The 16286-nt window shown below is 51.3% G+C and overlaps 1 protein-coding gene across 1 annotated transcript in view; it reads right to left on the bottom strand.

Annotated features, from left to right (window-relative positions):
* LOC121272998 (solute carrier family 22 member 6-A-like) overlaps positions 1-14987 on the bottom strand; it is a 45487-nt gene extending 30500 nt beyond the window's left edge. Inside the window, exons 1-2 of the mRNA XM_041179929.1 lie at positions 14871-14987; positions 2269-2695 (exon numbers count right to left, since the gene is read on the bottom strand). Coding sequence (XP_041035863.1) covers positions 2269-2670 — 402 coding nt within the window. The 5' untranslated portion in view covers positions 2671-2695; positions 14871-14987. The remainder of the gene's footprint in view (positions 1-2268; positions 2696-14870) is intronic.
* Between the last annotated feature and the right edge of the window lie 1299 nt (positions 14988-16286).

Raw genomic sequence — 16286 nt, 5'->3', positions numbered from 1 at the left:
GTGACTCCAGACCCCACAGCGATGCGGTTGACTCTTAACTGCCCCCTGAAATGGCCAAGCAAAGCCACTCAGCTCAAGGGAAGTTAGTGATCGGCCTTGTCACATCCCATGAAGGAACAAAATAAAAGAACAATAGGAATAAGGCCTTGTAAGAGCTCTTTTGCCTTCTTTCTTGCCCTGAGGGGTCCGCCATGTTGAAATAGTCAGGCTCAAGATGGAAGATGGACGTTCGGCCTGTATATGACCATAGGTTAGGGTCGCCATTAAAGTTTGACCTCCAGGAGGCAACTTTGAGCAACTGCTGGGGGGAGCGGTGGGGGTAGAAAAAAACGATCCACAGGGGGAAGTACATGTTTTGCAACCCCTTTAGCTTTAGATGATTAGCTTCTGAGATTCTGGAGGTGGGGAGGAAGGACTGGCTGAGTGGCCAGGGTGGTTGGAGACGGGGGGGGGTGCCTTGTAGTGAAATCTCCAGGACCATGTCTGACCAGGGCTGGCCACCTTGACTCCCCCCACCCCCACCCCCACCCCCGGGTCAGGAGGCTGAGGGCTTGAATCTCCCCACCAGAACACCAGTGCAGGTGGTAGCCTAACCCTCGAGGGTGGTACTGAAAGAGTGCTGATCCGTCAGCAGGGAGCTTGTCCAGGCCAACATCCCTCACCTCAAGCAATCCCAGCTAAAATCAGATTAACTGGCTAGTTAGCTCTCGGTCCGGGGGACTTTACACACAGGGCAGTGGTCACTACACAGAGCCACATTCTTTGAGAGGTTTCATTGCAACAGCAGCCACGAACTTTAATCCTAGCTGAGGTCATATAAAATCAAGGCACTGGTGTTTGTTTGAGCATTGCATGCCGTGGACATGGGTTTGATGACTACACCCTTATTTAAATGGAAGTGTTTGTTTAGACTGTCAAAGGCAGTAAACTATTTGTCCATGGTGAGAGCTGGAACAGACTAGATCAATACCCCCCCAAGTTGATATCTGCAAATGAACAAACTCCAGCAGAACTCATTGTGAAGTCAACAGTAACAGGAAATTGGGCTAAATTCTTCCCCCAGACCTAGTCCAGGGTCCAAGTGTAGAGTGAAAACAGAAATACCTGGAAAAACTCAGCAGGTCTGGCAGCATCGGCGGAGAAGAACAAAGTTGGCGTTTCGAGTCCTCAAGACCCTTTAGTTCTGTTGAAGGGTCATGAGGACTCGAAACGTCAACTCTTTTCTTCTCCACCGATGCTGCCAGACCTGCTGAGTTTTTCCAGGTATTTCTGTTTTTGTTTTGGATTTCCAGCATCCGCAGTTTTTTGTTTTTATCCAAGTATAGAGTCACTATTGCAATATCCCTTTGGAGGTAAAATTCATAGAACCTTACAGATTACAAGGAGGCTATTCGGCCCATCATGTCTGTGCTGGCTCTCTGAAAGATCGATCCGATTAGTCCCACTACCCTCCCCCGCTCTTTCCCCCATTGCCCTGCAATACTTTTCCATTTTTAGCTCTTTATCCAATTCCCTTTTTGTAAGTTAGTGAATCTGCTTGGACCGTCCTTTCAGGTAGTGCATTCCAGATCACATCTCGCTGAGTAATAAAAAGCAAAATTCTCCTCATCTCCTCCCTGCCTTTTTTTTGCCAATTATCTTGAACCTGTTCACTGGTTATTGAGGCTCCGACCAGCGAGGAGAGTTTCTCCTCGTCTCCCCCAGGTACCGCGCCCTATGGGGGCCTCGGCAGTTGTGGACTTCCGTTGGATTGGTCCATCATTATGCTTGGCAAAGTACTGCAGTGGTTTGCCAGCAGTATGTCCGACCAGGAAATTCTCACTGTCAGCCTTGTTAGCAGGGCCGGCAGGCTGGTAATCAACCTGTTTGGTCACATTGGCCTTCAAGTCCTGGAGTGGGACTTGACCCTCTTGACCTACTTCTGGCCCAGAGGCAGGGATGCTACCCACCACTCCACAAGACCCCCTTCTCCCCAGCTACGCAATCAGAACACGTCAACAATTTGAACACCTCTATTAAACCTCCCCTTAATCCTTCCCAGCTCTAAGGCGAACAACGCCAACCTCTCTAGTTTCTGCATCTGACTCGTCTCTCTTGCCATTCCGGCAAACCCCCGGGGAACATCCTTCCTAAAGTGCGGGGCCCGGAATTGCCTGCGTTGCTCTGATTTTACCCCAGTAAATAAGCTCTCGCTTCTACAAATCCCCTCAATTCACAAAAATGGGATGCAATTTCTGCTTTGAGTGAAACAGACATTCTCAGGCGTACCTCTGTGACAACCGTGGCTTTGAACTGGGAGAGGTTGTATGTCCACCCGTCAGTGCATATCTGCGTGTCGTACTCGGTTGTGTTTCGCCAGGTCGCGTTGGGGTCCAGCAGGTGCCACTGAGGTGAGGAATACATACGGCATTGTTCCAGCTGCTGATTCCGGTCCAGAGGGATGAAAGCGCGGAGAAGCTCCTCTGCCTGCAGCTTGGTTGTAGTGTTGGCGGGACTCGAGACATTCACTTCCAAACGGACCCGGCAGTGATGGTCAGGTACAACAGCCACAAAGTTCTGAAGCAGGTTATGGCTAGCCATGAATAAAACTGGGAGTGCTAGCAACAAAATGTGGATGATTTGGAACCTCCCCACACTTCCGACCTTCTCCAGGATGTCAGGGAAGCTCATGGTTGCAGGTGAGAGAGACGGTTACCTGTAGAGAGGCTGTTACTAATTGAGAGATCGTGGTACTGATGGAGGAAGCTTGAGTCTTTAGCGCTACTTGAGCATTAGTAGAAATAAGTAATGTTTACTCTGGTGATAACAGATTTACTATTGCACTCTAAGTTACTAAACTTGGCTGGTTTCATTTTTTGTAAAGGAGTTGTAGACAATATTGAGAGAAGTCCGAAGTACGATTGAAGAAAGTGGTTTGGGAGTTTTGGAGGAGGAGGGGGAGAAGGGGAGGGAGGGAGGAGAAGGGGAGGGGAGGAGGATGAGGGGAGGGGGAGGAGGAGGATAAAGGGAGGGGAGGAAGAGAAGGGGAAGGAAAGGGGGAGGAAGAAGGGGAAGGAAGGAGGGGGAGGAATGTCACTAGACCCAGAGGCCCAGACTAATGCTCTGAGGGCATGGATTCAAATCCCACCAGGGCAGCTGGTGGAATTTAACTTCAATTAATAAATCTGGAATTATAAAGCCAGTCTCAGTAATGGTGACCATGACAACCATCATCGATTTGGTTCACTAATGTCCTTTAGGGAAGGAAATCTGCCACCTTTACCCGGTCTGGCCCTATATGTGACTCCAGCAATCTGGCTGACTCTTAACTGCTCCTCCGAAATGGCTGGGCAAGCCGCTCAGTTCAAGGGCAGTTAGGGACGGGTAACAAGCCGCTGGTCTTGCCCAGCGAAGCCCACATCCCGTGAAAGATTTTGAAAAAGAAGAATCGCTTCGCCCTGCCAATCCTGCTTCTTCTGGCCGCCTTCCCCCCACCCCCCCTCCACTCCCCCAAGTCTTAACCCGCTCTTCTGAGCAGGTGAGTGGATTGTGCCCCAGTGATCTGACCCAGGGCTTGATCTGCAACATCAGCTGGAGACCTGAGCGGTGGGGCGAGCGGGGAGTGAGGGGAGGGGGGAGTGAGGGGAGGGGGGGAGTGAGGGGAGTGGGGGAGTGAGGGGAGGGGAGGGGGGAGTGAGGGGAGGGGAGGAGGGGAGGGGGAGCAATGTCAGCTGACCATCGAGCAGGCCTGGGAGCCGGATCCTTGTCCAGAAGAGTCCCCACGGCTTAAAATTCATTTTTCAGGTTTTCCTGTGGGCGAGGAGCGGCAGGGGTATTCCACCGAGCCTCCAAGCAAGCTTTGGGGCATCCTCGAGCTAACCTCCCCCCCCAACCACCCTTTAATTGTGGCCAAACCCAACCCCTCCTGCTCCTCTCACACTCTGATCTCATCGCCACGGGCCTTAACTTTGGCTGTGGTTGGGACCGATGGAGACCGCTGGAGGCTGTTGGTAAACGTTTAACTTTTAATAAACGTCCTTCTAACGATGTGCAGGACAAGGCTTAGCTCTGCGTAGGACTATCTCTAGGCTGACTCTGTTGCCATGTGAACTTACATCACTGATGAAATCTGGGATTAAAAGTCTGATGGTGATCGTGAAGCCGTTGGTCGATTGTTGTTAAAAACCCATCTGGTTCACCAAGGCCCCTTTAGGGAACGAAATCTGCCCTCCTTACCCCCCCCCCCGCCCTTCCCAAACACCCCACCCCGGTCTGGCCTACACATGACTCCAGGCCCATGGTCTAGCCAGCCACCCAGTTCAAGGGCAGTTAGGGATGGGCAATGAGTGCTGGCCCAGCCAGCGACACCCGCCTCCCACGGACGAATTAAAAAAGGCGTAGGACTGTTTATTTACATCCTCCACCCTGCCCCCCCCCTTCACCACCTCCAGACCCTCCCAAGCACCATTTTCCCCCTCTACTACCCCCGCCCCCATCCTCCCCATCCCCCACCTTGATCTAATGTTACCTTCCGAGTGCCATGAGTTGACCCCACAGGATCTCTTTGGTCAGTTAAGGTCTCCCTGGCTGCAGCCCACCAACCACTGGTTCGTCCATCCGGATGTCAGTTTGAGGCCTAGCTCGAGGGGCAATGTTGTCTTATGGAGGCCTTGGTGTCATTCCGGCTTGGCAGACCCTCCGCCCTTCAAGCCAGGATTTTCCCGATCCCGGCCCAGGGTGGATAGCTTGACCAACCAGCCAAAGGTCCCGTTGACTCTGGATAGGGAATCTCGGGGGCTGGAAAATCGTGGCCTCAGCCTCGCTGGCCTCTTTGGCCAGTTAGGTGCTTCCCCCCCCTCTCTCCCTCCCCCCCTCCCTCCCCTCCTCCCTCTCCTCCTCCTCCCCTCTCTCCCATCCCTCTCCCTCCCCCCTCCTCCCCCTCTCCTCCTCCCTCCCCTCCTGCCCCTCCCCTTCCCTCCCTCCCCCTCCTCCCTCCCCGCTTGCCCCTCCCCACTTCTCCCCCTCCCCCATCCTCCCCTCCTCCCCCCTCCTTCCTCCCCTCCACCCCCCACCCCGAGCTCTCTGTTGATACTGTGGCCATCATCTCAGTCACATCTCTCGAGCCCTGTACGCGTTCCAGTGACTCTTCTTGAGGGCTGTGACGCTTTAGCAATTGTTCGCTATGTGTCCACAGAGGCGGGGGGTTCATTTACAAAGAAGTCGGGTTTGTTTTGAAGCTAAGTGTGGTCACGCAGGCTGGGGGGGGGTGGGGGTTGGGGGATGGTGAGACCGGACGGTAAGTCACGGCGAAAAAGCTGGTTAAAATCTGAGTGAGCTCAGCTTTGAAATTGTTTCTCCAATGGACATGAACAGTAAACAATTCATTAGCACATCTAGATAATCGCTAAACATCTCCTGCACACATACGAATATACGATTTAGGAGCAGGAGTGAGGCCATTCGGCCCCTCGAGTCTGCTTTGCCATTCAATGAGATCATAACCTCAACCCTACATTCCCGCCTACCCCTTTGACTCTCCTGTTAGTCAAGGATCTATCTACCTCTGGTTTAATAATATTCAGTGACCCAGCCTCCTCCGCTCCCTGGGGAAGAGCGTCCCACAGACTCACGACCCTCTGAGAGAAAAAAATTCTCCTCATCTTCGTTTTAAACGGGAGACCCCTTAATTCTCCAGTGTCCCCTACCTCTGGTCTCTCCCACGAGGGAGAACATCCTCTCAGCATCCACCCGGTTGAGTCCCCTCAGGGTCTTATATGTTTCAATAAGATCGCCTCTCATTTGTCTAAACTCCAATGGACACGGGAACAACCTGTCCAATCTGTCATCTTAAGACAATCCCCCCTTCCCAGGAATCAGTCGAGTGAACCTTCTCTGAACTGCTTCCAATGCATTTATATCCTTTCTTAAATAAGGAGACCAGAACTGTACGCAGTGCTCCAGATGTGGTCTCACCAAAGCCCTGCACAACTGTAGGAAAACATCCCCACTTTTATATTCCATTCCCCTTGCAATAAACAACAACAATGCATTTACCTCCCTGATCACTTGCTGCATCTGCGTACCAGCCCAGGCTCAATTGTACTGTCATGACTACCCAGCAGGGCTGTTTTAAGGACTCTCTTCCCCAGGGAGCAGTGGGGGGGGCCAGGTCATTGAATTTACCCAAGGTTGAGATAGACAGATGTTTGATAGACAAGGGAGTCAATGGTTATGGAGGGGAGGGGCAGACAGGAAAGTGGAGGCAAGGCCACAACTAGATCAGCTGTGATCTCACTGAATGGTGGAGCAGGCTCGAAGGGCTGAGTGGCCTCACTCCTGCTCTCAAGTCCTATGTCCCAATGTTCCTGTAGCTGGGAATGTGGCCCTCCCTTTGGCTTTGTGAGTGGAGGGAGACAGAGAGACTTTGATAGTCAGGTGTTGATGTGGGGAGGCATGGCATGTTACATACAAATATACGAACAAGGAGCAGGAGGAGGCCATTCAGCCCCTCGAGCCTGCTCTGCCATTTAATAAGGTCATGGCTGATCTGATAGTAACCTGAAATCTGCATCCCGCCTACCCCCGATAACCTATCACCCCCTCGCTTACCGAGAATCTATCTACCTCTGCCTTAAAAACATTCAAAGGCTCTGCTTCCACCACCCTTTCAGGAAGAGAGTTCCAAAGGCTCATGACCCCCCTGAGAGAAAAAATTTCTCCTCATCTCCGTTTTACACAGGCGACCCGTTATTTTTAAACAGTGACCCCCTAGTTCTAGATTCCCCCACAAGGGGAAACATTCTCCCCACCTCCACCCTGCCAAGATCCCTCAGCATCCTATATGTTTCAATCAATTCGCCTCTTACTAGTCTCAGCTCATGTTCATCAGGTTTACACAGACAGGGGTCGCTTAGCTCAGTTGACTAGGGTGAGATGCGGAATGATGTCAACAGCATGGGCTCAAACCATGGACCAGCTTCGGTCATGCATAGAGGACCTGCCTCCTTGCCTTGCTCCTTGCTGGTAGAGGTGTGGCCCTTGAGCTGTGAGTAGCCAAAATGTTTCTCTGTGACGGAGGGAGATGCCTATGGGACAATGGCGAGATGTAATTAGACAGATCAAGTTGCACTGATAGAATTAACCACAGGGACTGCAGTGGTTCGAGAAGGCGGCTCACCCCCACCTTCTCAAGGGGGCAATTAAGGATGGGCAATAAACGTTGGGCCCAGCCAGCGACGCCCACGAATAAAATCAAATCAGCTGAGTCCCGAGAAAGCTAGCGATGGGATGTAACTTTTTAACAACTTAATATGTGAGACCTCCGGTCAACCTAGCTGAGCTCAGAGCAAATTCTGCACCAGTACGCTCCTTGGTGAGGTAATGGACCAGCAAAGTGCCAACTTCAGTTCCCCGTTCTATCATTTCGGCACAGGTACCAAAATTGTCCGTTGGGGGTTTTTGGAGGGGGAGGGGTAGGGGGGGGTGGGGGGTGGTGGTTGTTGTCCAGGAGGCAGAAAGGGAGTTAAAAAGGATTTGATGCTCAGAATCCTTACCTGGCAGGCTGTCAACTCCCTGTTGAGAGTGAGGGTAATTCAGGAGTGGGTTTGGCTCCAACATGGGGTGCGCAAGAAGCACCCACGGAATCACTTATTCCCAAAGGCGTCAGGAGAGGAAGCGAAAGGATAGCTGATAGCAATAGCTCGGTGTTCCCAATAACCGCTCGGTTGGTTCATCCAATCCCAGAGTGGCGACTAACAGAGCTGTCCGGCGAAGTAAATTTGTATAAAAGACAATTGCGACGGGTAATGTTTACTAAAGGTAAAATGGTCCCGAGAGCTTCACTTAGGCTAACTTGAACCCACGGCAACACAAATAAGCCTTGAAACAGGGCTTAACACATGGAATTAGGAATGTTTTAATCTTTAACGTGATCCTTCACAAAGGGGAATGAAAAACAAGTTAACACTTCACACCTAGTGAAAGCCACTGGAAGTACACAGCAGTTCTGACAAAGCTGTCTGCAAGCCTATTTGACTTTGAAACCCATACCTGTGCCAACATGAAGACCACCTAACCCACACCCCTGGGACATTGCCTCAGCTAATCTGCCATTGACACCCCCCCACCCATGCCCCCTCTCTTAGCTTTGCTCAGTCTTCCCCAAGGTTGGGGGGGGGGTGGGGGGTGTCCTCTTTTTTATCCCTATTCATTGGATGTGGGCATCACTGGCCAGGCCGGCATTTATAATCCATCCCCTAGTTGCGAGGGCATTTAAGGGTCAACAACAGGTCACATGTAGGCCAGACCAAGTAAGGATGGCAGATTTCCTTCCCAAAAGGACATTAGTGTACCAGATGGGTTTATTACAACAATAGTTTCATGGTCATCACACTTTTAATTGCAGACTTTTATTGGATTCAAATTCCATCATCTGCTGTGGGAGGATTTAAACCCAGATCCCCAGAGCATTACCCTGGGTCCTATGGATTACTAGTCCAGACAATACCACTACACCATCTTCCACACTTGGTAATCTTGAGCTCATCTGCTGCCCATATCCTAATTCGCACAAAGCCCCTTTAACCCTTCAACCACCGTGCTTACTGACCTACACTGGCTCCCAGTCCAGCGATACCTCCGTTTTAAAGTTATCACCTTTGCCTCCAACTCCATCCATGGCCTCAATTCCCCCCTCTGTTATTTGGCAGGGTAAATGCCCTCCAAAAACCTTGATATGCAATGTGGTGTAAAACCCAGTAAGTGTTCAAAATAACGTTCTGTGGAAGGAACATTAGCCAGCTTTAAACCGTGTTGCAATAGCTTAAAATGGTTTAAGTTGGTCAAAGTATCCTGGCTCAATTTCATCACTTCTAGCCAGTGAGGTGAATGGAGAAAAATGTATGAGCAATTGATAGTTTGGGAACTCAAAAGATGATGATATGAACCCAGGTCTTGAGAAGGCTCACCCTGAGGTAAGGGAGCGGTTGCAAAGTCACAGGACAGGCCAATTGGCTCAAGGACTTTTCAGGATCAAGAGCATGTCAGAGGCTGGGAATCCTGTGGAGATTAACTCACCTCCTGACTCCCCAAAGCCTGTCCACCATCTACAAGGCACAAGTCAGGAGTGAGATGGAATACTCCCCACTTGCCTGGATGAGTGCAGCTCCCACAACACTCAAGAAGCTCAACACCATCCAGGACAAAGCAGCGCCGCTTGATTATCACCCCAATCACCACCTTCAACATTCACTCCCTTCACCACCGACGCACAGTAGCAGCAGTGTGTGTACCATCTACAAGATGCACTGCAACAACTCAACAAGGCTCCTTCGACAGCACCTTCCAAACCCACGACCTCTACCACCTAGAAGGACAAGGGCAGCAGACGCATGGGAACACCACCACCTGCAAGTTCCCCTCCAAGCCACTCACCATCCTGACTTGGAAATATATCGGCCGTTCCTTCACTGTCGCTGGGTCAAAATCCTGGAACTCCCTCCCTAACAGCACTGTGGGTGTACCTACACCACAGGGACTGCAGTGGCTCAAGAAGGCGGCTCACCCCCACCTTCTCAAGGGGTAATTATAATAGGGATGAACAATAAGTGCTGGTCTAGCCAGCGACGCCCACATCCCGTCAACGAATAAATTTTTAAAAAAAACAAAGCTTGTGGCGCAATGATAAAGGGTGAAACACCAGGAGCGGGGTACACGCTAAATTTGTGGTCTCAGCCAACGTGCACCTGCTTGGGTGCGCACAAGTGCAGCCCCAGGTAGCCGAATAGTACGTCAGGGACACTTTTCCTCTGCAAACTCAGGGCATTCTCTGAGGCGGTCGACTCAGCCTCTCCTTATAGACCCAACCATCCCAGTCCAGTAATTAATCTTCACCGCAGCACCCACCCACCCACCCACCCCACAAAGCAAGTATATCTACACCTTGGGCAAAGAGACCAAAAACTCTTTCAATTACTGCAGGCCCGGTCTCACCAGAGCCCCATACTCCTTACTGTTAGACCTTTAACACCTTTGTGATTAAAACGGCATATCCCCTGCTTTCCTTACTGCTTACTTTACCTGTTTAAGAAGCGCCTTTAAATGGAGGAAATTGGAGAAGTTGTGGTGAAAGATTGGATTATCATTATTATCCCGAAAGGGAGAACGTGCAGGATTACGAGGCGAACGCCGGGGTGGGTGGGAAGTGGGAAGTGGGGGCGTAAGGGGGAAGGGAGCGACTAGGCTGAGTTGCTCATTCGGGGAGCCGGTGCAGACCCGATGGGCTGAATGGCAACCCCCCCCCTCCCCCACTTCTGCGCCGTAACAATCCAAGGAGCGCAAATCCTGAAACTGGGAACGACAGCGAGGAGCAGAGAGTATTCACGGCCGGAGCGCCTGGAACCCCCGACACCCGAATCGACATCGCCTTAGTCAGGCTGCTAGATGACCTTCAACGGGCAGAAACCAAAAATAAAAAACAGATAAAGCCAAGCAAGAAGAGCGGGAGGATCTCGGACTTCGGGTGAGGAGCGAAGTGGGTCCCTTGAGCAAAAGACAATGGGGAGGAAGTAGCACCTGAGCAGGACAGATAATGTCCAGAGGAAAGCACAGGACCTGGAGGGAAGCTCAATGCAAACGAAAAGTAACCACTGGCATCACTTACCCACCAGATAACATGAGCAGCAATCCTTCATAGGTAAGAGCTAAACTCTGTGGGATTCGCTGAGGCTCGAGCGCAACCGAGCCAGAGATCGGTAAGGACTAGGGTCTAGAACCTGGGTCCCTGACCCCCCACATGTATTAGGCTCCTCAGCTGAAACCTGAACGAGGGCATGGGGGATAGCGATTGACGTGGGATTCCCTGACATTCCTTGGATGTCCCTGTGCGAAAGTGTGTGTGTGTGTTTGTGGGTCAACGTGTGGAGGTTCATTGACCCCCCACCACCCCCCTCCGTATACTTGACTGAGCTATAAACCATTTAACCCACTGTAGTAAAAATCGAAAGTGCTGGAAATGCTTAGCAGATCAGGACATGCCTGTGGAGAGAGAAGAACACAAGGTTAATGTTTAAATCTGTTTCTCTCTCTCGCACATGGATGTGCCCTGGACTGCTGGGTATTACCAGCATCCTCAGTTTGGGTGTGTTTTCCAGGTCTCCTGCACTACTTTGCGTTGGTAAGCTGCTGCAAGCCTTGCTTTTTATGATTTAGGAGCATTTTAAGGATTTTATGATATGCTTTTTGATCGACAGAAGGGCTCACAATTCGTGTGGGACCACCCCCTCCCACCAAGCCCCACAACACCCCCCCCACTGCTGGGCATTGCTGGCATGGGAGGTCGTGACCTTCTGTCAGGGGATAGGCAGAACCGGGAAACCCGGCACCTTCATTCAGGATGACCACTAAGTGGATTCGGGAATTAAGTGGCTTTTGTACCTACCCCAGCTCCGAGCACCCCCTCAGAAGGTAAAAAACAGTAAAAACTGGGGAATAAGAGTACTGGTCCCAACTGGTCTTGTATACCTTAAAATGGAACACCAGTAAAAACTGGGAAATAAGAGTCCTGATCCGAACTGTTTTTCTTCCTTCTGGGCCTGGATTCAGGTGCTTGCCTGAGGAGCCTCCACAATCAGGACCCTTAACCTATCACCTTCCCCCCCCCACCAAGCCCTCCAATCCCATCATGAGTTCCCCAATACCCGCCTTACTACCAGCTGTCCAGCACCCCAACACCGAGGCCTCCAACCTCTCCCAGCAGCACCACCAGGCCCTTGATTTCCATACCCACACCCCCCACCGCCCCACAACTCCCAAACCCCCCGCATGCCAAGCCAGCATCCGGCCTCCAATCCAACCCCTGGGCCTAAATTCTGTGCCTGTCAGGGTGCACGAGATCGCATTATAAATACGATTTCACACTGGGTGGCCAGTTAAGGCCTGAAATGTGTCCTCTGGTTGACCTGATGGAGCGGGTGGGGTGGGGTGGGAACGAGCCGGGTGCCGGGTCTAATGGGGAAACCAGCGGGGGCTTTAATAAGTGTACGGGCAGCTCCCTGAAGGCTCCTGGAGGCTGTGGGGGAGGCCGAGGGCACAGTGCTGCAGCAAGTAAAAGATGGATTCTGCTCAGCAGCAGTGGACTCAGCACCCGGTGGGCACACGGAAGATGGGAGGGTAAGTCTGGTGGGTACTCTTACCCCTGTTTCTGCAACGAGCACCTGGGCATACTCATAGAGAAGGTCAGCGCCAGGCATGAAGTCCTGATGTCCAGGGATGGCATGAGCAGGCCGCTGTATGTGACCAAGAAGGCAATAGGCAGAGATGGAGCCTAGGTCAGCAGGCACAAAGTGGGGTGTGAGCGTGGATACAGTGCTATGTTATGTAAATGCTGAGCTTGCTCAAATCCCAAAGGGAAACTCGAAACAACTGCCACAACTGTTTTGCAATTTGCATTTATTTCGAGATGTGTGCCTTGAATTCAGTAGTACTAAGACCACCGAGTCTTATAGGTTTCGTAAAAAACTAAGTTAAGCCTTTATTGAAAATGATTTTAAGCACAAACATAAGTTTTCAAATCACTACTATAATAACTTCTAGCTCCCCTGATTAATCTAACTCCCAGTTAAGGCAACGGTAAACACATAGATTTTAAAACACCCAGGTGAAAGGTTTGCCGATCCCCTGCAGTTGGCAAGGGTGAGCACAGAGTTGGCGTGGAACTGCATGGAGATGTGTTCCTCGTCACACTCAGGGGTGAAGGAGTGTATGCGCCAACCTGCACAGGAGCCTGTGCTAGAAAAGGCTGGGAGGTCTGCCCACTTGGCCTTAGCGCCTTGGAGAGTGAGGTGTGGCCCTCTGACCCACCCCACAACTCGGCTCTTGGGGGTAGTGGGGGTGGTGGGTGGTGGGTGGCTGGTTTGGGGGAAGGGCTGGTAGGCCAAATGGGCTGTAGGGGAGCCAGATCTACGGGTCCTGTCTCGCCATGAGATGGACGGCCTAGAGCTCGTTCTGCCGGTCATGGGGAGGGAGGGGTCTCGGAGGAAGGTAGGAGTGCAGATGCGAGAGTGGCGGGGAAGGGGGGGGGCGCTGATCCTCCAATCGAGATGGCACCATGCTGCCGTTCCCCATTGTCCCATCAGCCCGCCTAGTTGTCCATGCGATGATCGAATGTGCGAACATTGTCTTCTTCCTGCAGGTGCTCCATCTGCAAGAGGCTCCGTGGATCCCCAGGACCACACCACCCCCCCACCGACTTTAACCCCAGAAGAGGACACACTGACACCGGCACCCATATCTCTCTGAAACCAGGCACCAGCGCAGAGACTAGCGTGTCGGTGGGCATTAGCCTATCGGCTCTGACGGGCGGGCACCCACTTTAGTTGCGTTCTGGCGTTCAATCTACTGCTGTACCCGCTCTCCCCGCCACCCAACCCCCACTGAGCTATCCAATTCTCCCAGCATCAACCCCCTTCCCCTCCCCAAGATCTCCAAGTGTACCCCTCAGATCTCCCAACGTCAATTCTCCCCATAAGGCTTGCAGCCTCCCCACCCCCAGCTCGGGCCTCTGATTTCTCTCCACCACAAAGCCCACGTCCTCAGCCCCAGAATCAACAGACCACCCAAGCAGCAGCTCCTCCTTCCTCCCACCTACTGACCCCCAATCGAACCTTCCACTCCCCCTTGACCCCGACCCTTTTCCCATTTTGACCAATTACCACAGCCCTAATTCTATTTTTCATGGGATAATATTACTCCTGGCCAGTGCCTGTGACCACTCAGTTGTGTGGACAGAGCATAAGAGGTGACAACCATCGTCGATTGTTGTAAAAACCCATCTGGTTCACTAATGCCCCTTTCGGGAAGGAAATCTGCCCCTCTTACCCGGTCTGGGCCTACAAGTGCCTCCAGACCCCACAGCGATGTGGTTGACTCTTACCTCCCCTCTGAAATGGCCAAGCAAGTCACTCAGTTCAAGGGCAATTAGGGATGGACATAAGAACATAAGAACTAGGAGCAGGAGTAGGTAATTCAGCCCCTCGAGCCTGCCCCGCCATTCAATACGATCACGGCTGATCTCGTTTTGGTCTCAACTCCAATTTCCCGCCCTCTCTTCATAACCTTTCAACCCGTTACTAATTAAAAATCTGTCTAACTTCTCCTTAAATTTATTCAGCATCCCAGCATCCACTGCACTCTGAGGTAGTGAATTCCACAGATTCACGACCCTTTGAGAAAATTAATTCCTCCTCATCTCTGATTTAAATCTACCAGCCCTTAGCCTAAAACTATGGCCTCTCATTCTAGAATGTCCCACAAGGGGAAACATCCACTCCACGTCTACTTTGTCTATCCCCTTTAGCATCTTATATACCTCAATTAGATCTCTCATCCTTCTAAACTCTAGTGAGTATAGGCCTAAACTACTCAATTTCTCCTTATAAAACAAGCCCCGCCTCTCTGGAATCAATCTAGTGAACCTCCTCTGAACCACCTCCAACGCAACTACATCCTTCCTCAAGTAAGGGGACCAAAACTGTGCACAGTACTCCAGGGGCAGTCTCACCAATGCCTTGTACAGTTGCAACAACACTTCCCTATTTTTATACTCTATTCCTTTAGCAATAAATGCCAAAATTCCATTTGCCTTCCTTATTACCTGCTGTACCTGCGTACTATCTTTCAGCGATTCATGCACCAGGACACCCAGATCCCTCTGCACTCAGCAACGCCCACATCCCCTCTGGCAGAAGCAGCTCCTGCCATAACAATCCTGCCTTTCAGGCAGGGCAGGAATTAATCCCTGTGCTCTTAATTTGCCAAAACTTTGCTCACTTTACACTTCCTGTGTTACATTCACCATATGGGCGTCAGCTGTGGCTTAGTGGGTAGACTCTTACCTGTGAAACAGAGGCTGGGGATTAAGTTCCACTGCAGAGGCCGAGGGTATAAAAATCTAGACGGACGCCTCCAGGGTCAGTACCAGGTGAGTGCTGCGTCGTTGGAAGTGCTGTCTTTCAGATGAGAGGTTAAAGCAAGGAGCCTGTCTAGCCTTTAGTTGGGGAGGTAAAATATCCCTCCGTCTCAAAAGAAGTGCAAGGGAGCCAGTGACCACGGACACTGGAAATCTGAAACAAGAACAGAAAATGTCGGGGAATCTCGGCAGCCTCTGCGGAGAGAGAAGCAGCGTTAATGTTTAGTTAGAAAGTTGGCGAAAGGTGGTGGGGGTGGAGGGGGGGTGAGGGAAGGACAGAAGGGAAAGGCTGATGATAGGACGGGTAACCTGAAATGACAGAGGAGTTTGAAACGAAGGAAAGGAACAATAGATTGGTCTGGAGGAGGTGGCAAAGGCCGGATGGCGAACAGCAGCCACGTCTGAAAACTAAATCGAGAAAAACAAGACTGAGACCCATGCAAATGCCATGCAAAGAGAAGGATACAGAACGGCTGGGCATAGGGGGTGTGGGTGGGGGAAGATGCTGCCAGGTTTGCCGAGTATTTCCAGCATTTTCTGTTTTTAGTACCCCCCCCCCCCCCCCCCCCCCCACCACCCCCACCAGCGGGGGCCAATATTTTAACCCCTCGATCAACATCAGCAAAAACAGGTGAGCTGGCCATGCTGTTTGTGGGAGCTTGCTATGTGCAAATCGGCAAGCACGCCTCCTCTAGGGCAAAAGAGAATACGCCTACAAAACAAAAGGTGCTTCGTTGGCTGTGAAGCGCTTTGCGACACCCTGTGGTCATAAGAGGCGCTGTGTAAATGCAATCCTTTTTTATGTGTGACCTTTCAGGGAGGCCATTGCCTCTGACCGCCCTCCTCTTCCTGCTGTAATTGTAAAAGCTCTTTGTGTTGATTTAAGTTTCTTGTTATACTTCCTTTTTCTAACCCTTGTCATCTGTTTTCTCACCCTTTTTTTTGTCCCCTAGAAGAGTAAGAGGGGACCTGATTGAAACATGTAAGACCCTGAGAGGGTCTTGGCAGGGTGGATGTGGAAGGGATGTTTCCTCTTGTGGGAGAATCTGGAACGAGGTGGGGGGGGGTCACTGTTTAAAAATAAAGGGGTCACCCATTTAAGGCAGAGATGAGGAGAATTCCTGGATAGCGTGGACGTGGGGAAGATGTTTCCATGAGTAGGACAGACTAGGACCCGAGGCCACAGCCTCGGAGTAAAGGGAAGACCTTTTAGAACAGAGATGAGGAGAAACTTCTTTAGCCAGAGAGTGGTGAATCTATGGAATTCATTGCCACAGAAGGCTGTGGAGGCCAGGTCATTGAGTGTATTTAAGAACGAGATAGATAGGTTCTTGATTGGTAA

This window comes from Carcharodon carcharias, chromosome 37, assembly GCF_017639515.1.
Source record: "Carcharodon carcharias isolate sCarCar2 chromosome 37, sCarCar2.pri, whole genome shotgun sequence".
In the NCBI taxonomy this organism is placed as follows: Eukaryota; Metazoa; Chordata; class Chondrichthyes; order Lamniformes; family Lamnidae; genus Carcharodon; species Carcharodon carcharias.
This window is presented reverse-complemented; position numbering and strand designations above follow the sequence as displayed.